The 3,951-nt window shown below is 38.7% G+C and overlaps 1 protein-coding gene across 1 annotated transcript; it reads right to left on the bottom strand.

The window, feature by feature from the left end:
• Positions 1-2,649: 2,649 nt before the first annotated feature.
• Positions 2,650-3,621, bottom strand: LOC113181138 (olfactory receptor 1L3). Its single transcript, XM_026386537.2, has one exon. The coding sequence runs from the start codon at positions 3,619-3,621 to the stop codon at positions 2,650-2,652; it is 972 nt and encodes a 323-aa protein (XP_026242322.1).
• Positions 3,622-3,951: the final 330 nt, after the last annotated feature.

The following is a 3,951-nucleotide window of genomic DNA, read 5'->3' as shown; positions in this document are numbered from 1 at the left end:
TCAAATTACTTTATATACAACCAGAGATATGAAAAATTGTGCTGTATATGTATAATAAGAATTATATTGCATTCCTCTGTCATTTATTTAAAAAATATCAATAAAAAGATAAAATGATAGCATTGGATTTTTGAACAGTAGAGGACTGGATATTCCCCAAGTATTCTTCTACAGATAATACGAAGATTTTCCAATGGTCTAGAGAGGCTCATTCAAATTAGGTAGGAGTGACAAGAGCCAGTTTGATATGTGAGAGAGAGGAGAATGATGTCAAGGAGAAATGTATGGTAGGAACTGCCTTATGACGGCAAAGCATGGTATCTCCATTGGGTCATGATTAGAGGGTATGAAGAGTAATAAAATCCAGTTACTAGTCCCCACAACAAGCCCTAGTCATGTTGCATGAATGAAACAAGGCTAGATGTCAGTAACAGAGTCTAGCATAGGACCTGTGTTAGTTAAGTTTTCATCAAGGTGACAAATACCTGAGAAAAACAACTTAAAGGAGGAAAGATTTGTTTCAGGTTTTGGTTTTAGTCCATAGTTGGCTGACTACATTGCTTTGGGCCTGAGGTAGGGCACATTCCCAGAGATTTACCTCCTCCAGCCATGCCCTACCTATCTCAAGTTTGCACTGTCTCCCAGGAGTCCATTCCCCGACCAATGGATTAATGCACGGAGGAGGTCAGAGCTCTCTCTTGATCCATTCACTTCTCAAAAGCCCCACCTCTGAACCTTGCTGCATTTGGGATCATGTCTTCAATATGTGACCATAACGGGACCAAAAGAGACTAGGCTAAGGTGGCATTGGATTTTTGGACAGTAGAGAACTGGTTATTGTCCCAAGTATTTTTCTCCATTCAGAGCACAAATTCAAAGATAAAATTAAACTGTAGAAATAAAGCAATAGAAATGAAGTTCCTTTGCATATCAAGTCACCAAGGCCCATGGCAATTGAAGATTCATTTGTTATATGTACCAGTACTCCTTCGTCTACACCCATATCTCATAAAATTGATTTCACTCATTCTTCTTTGTTTAACCCAGAGTAGGCACATAAATCTTCTTTCTATAGCAATCGTTATCAATTGATTGAAGTTGGCATGAAAGTTATAATTAATTTGCTTGTGTGTAATAAAGGAATGAAACTGAACATTATATCCTTTTCCCAACCCTACCTTGCCTTTGGTTCAGGATTATTGTGACAAAATTAAAGGAATTTAGAATTTCTCTTAAAAATTATTTTATTTTCAATTGAAAAACAATAGTTGTATATATTTATGAAATACAATGTGGTTTTTCAATTCATGAAATGATGATCCCATCAGGAATGATCACATCAGGCTAGTAACATAACTATCAAATACCATTTATTTGTGGTAAGAACATCTAAAATCTACTGCTTTTGTTCTTTAAAATTATCCAACACATTATTAAGTACAGTCATCAAGCTGTATAATAGATCACCAGAACCTTATCCTATAATTTAAAAACTTTGAGATCATCTATCTTAGAAAGGACGGCTCCTTATCTAAAATAACATGAGAATATTTTAATCTAATAGTTAATTTTCTAAACACAGACATTAAAATACAAACACGAGGAAAGAATTACTGTCCTGAAGAAAACTGCATAGAATAATTTATCCGACTGCTTTACTAAATCACATAATTCATTCTTTACATAAATTGGGAACCTCTTTTAAAATAGCAGGTACTCTGAGCCAAAAGGCCCTTACTAGTAGGTCACATCCACTGAGTTTTTACTGTCTCCAGTGACTATAGGAAGCTTTTCAGATTACTTTATTTTCAGATTCCTTTATTCTCAAAAAAGATTGACAGAGAAGAGACAGTAGTAACACAAGCATCTCTAGAGAGAACAGCACCCAGACAAAAAAAAACCCTCAGGAAGAGTTGAGGGGGTGAATGCACCTTAAGTACAGGAAGGGAAAGAAGAGTAGAGACCCAAACACAGGCAGAAGCATTGACCTGTCCTACGAACAGGCAGTTAGACTATTGGTGTAAGCTGTGGAGAGTCTAGTACTCCAGAGACCAAGGCATGCAGTTCTTGTGAGCATTTAAAAAAGAGACCATAGTTTTATCATGTCAGGACCAGGGAACACAGATTCTGCAGTTGGAGAACCCTTAGTTGAATGGGGAGGTGTCTTTCTTTCTTTCTCTCTCTTTCAAACACACACACATACACACCCACGTTCTGCAAAAAGTTTCTTATGGTTTCAAATAGAATAAGATGCCCAGGTTTGCATACATATTTTTCACACATGTAAATTTGTATGTAGACATGTATGAAAACTCTCTTTTATGTTCAATGACCAAATATGGTTGAATTAGTGGAGAGAAATATGAAAGGATCCAAGGAAATATGGAATGAGTGAAGGAAATGTGACTTTCTGGGATGGAGAGCTCTTATGAAGTGAGTCTATAATAGGACTATAGGAACAAGACATCCTAACCACAATCATGGGTGACAGAGAACACAGGTAGAAAACTACTAGGTACAACTGCAACTGATGAGCGTTTCTCCACAACAGATTTACATCAGGTACAGGTACATGCACGTGTATGCACATACACATACAAACACACACACATACACATGCACATACTAACACATACACACACCTTGCAATCATGGTACATGGATTTTATTGGCCTTTGCAAAACAAAACCTATCCACTTGGTAGTTAATCTTGCTTATCAATTTCTCTAAGCCCCTTTTCATGTCTTTGTTTCTTAAACTGTAGATGAACGGGTTTAACACTGATGTCAATACTGTGTAGTTGATTGTTGCTATTCGGTCCTTGACAGTATAGCTGGACAAGGGATGAAAATAGACAAAGCTAATACTCCCATAAAACAGAGTCACCACAGTGAGATGGGAGCTGCAGGTGGAGAAGGCTTTGCGTTTTCCAGCAGCAGAGGGAATCTTGAAAATAGCAATGAGGATTCTCAGGTAGGAGATGATGATACACACAAATGGAGCCATCACAGAGGCCATCCCTTCCGTCATGGCCACAACTTCATTAACCAAGGTAGAAGAGCAGGACAGTTTCAGAACAGGGTTGACATCACAAAAGAAGTGATGGATAACATTTGATGCACAGAAGGTGAGCTGATTCACCAGGAGGACATGCAGGAGGGAGTGGAGATAGGAGAAAGCAACCGAAAAGGCCAGCAGCAGGACACAGCGCCTGTGGTTCATAACAGTGACATAACGGAAGGGATTGCAGATGGCCACATAGCGATCAATGGCCATGGCTGCCAGGAGGTAACTGTCCATGTTGCCGAAGACCAGGAAGAAGTACATCTGTGCCAGACATCCAGCATAGGAAATGGTCTTTTTCTCTGATAAGAAGTTCACCAGCATCTTGGGAACTATAACGGTTGTGTAGCAAATATCAGCAAAGGACAAAATGCTTAGGAAGAAATACATAGGGTTTTGGAGTTGAGGATCAGAGCGGATAGCCAAGATGATGAGCATATTGCCCAGCAGGGTGACCAGGTATAGGATAAGAAAGAGGGCAAAGAGTGGTTTCTGATCCTCAGGCCGAGAAGAGAGTCCCAAGAGGATGAATTCAGAGACTCTTGTCAGGTTGGACATTCCACAGGCTTGTCTATACCTACAGACGGAAACACTGTCAATTAATGGTTCTTATGTCATCTGTGATGAGCATCTTCCCAACTTGTACTTATACTGAACAATCATTAATGGAGTGTTTACTCTGGTGTTCATTTATTTCCCCCTGAGTATGGCAAAATCGAAGCTGAATCACTTATTTTTAAATTTTTATTATTATTAGTTCATTATAGTTATGTAGAATATTGGGGTTTATTTTTGACATAATTATACGAGAATGGAATATGATTTGCTCCAATTCAGTTCCCAGAACTTCCCCTTCCTCTCTCCTCCTCCTTCCCCCTGTTCCCCTTC

The sequence above is a fragment of the Urocitellus parryii genome, chromosome 4 (genome assembly GCF_045843805.1).
Source record: "Urocitellus parryii isolate mUroPar1 chromosome 4, mUroPar1.hap1, whole genome shotgun sequence".
Taxonomy (NCBI): domain Eukaryota; kingdom Metazoa; phylum Chordata; class Mammalia; order Rodentia; family Sciuridae; genus Urocitellus; species Urocitellus parryii.
This window is presented reverse-complemented; position numbering and strand designations above follow the sequence as displayed.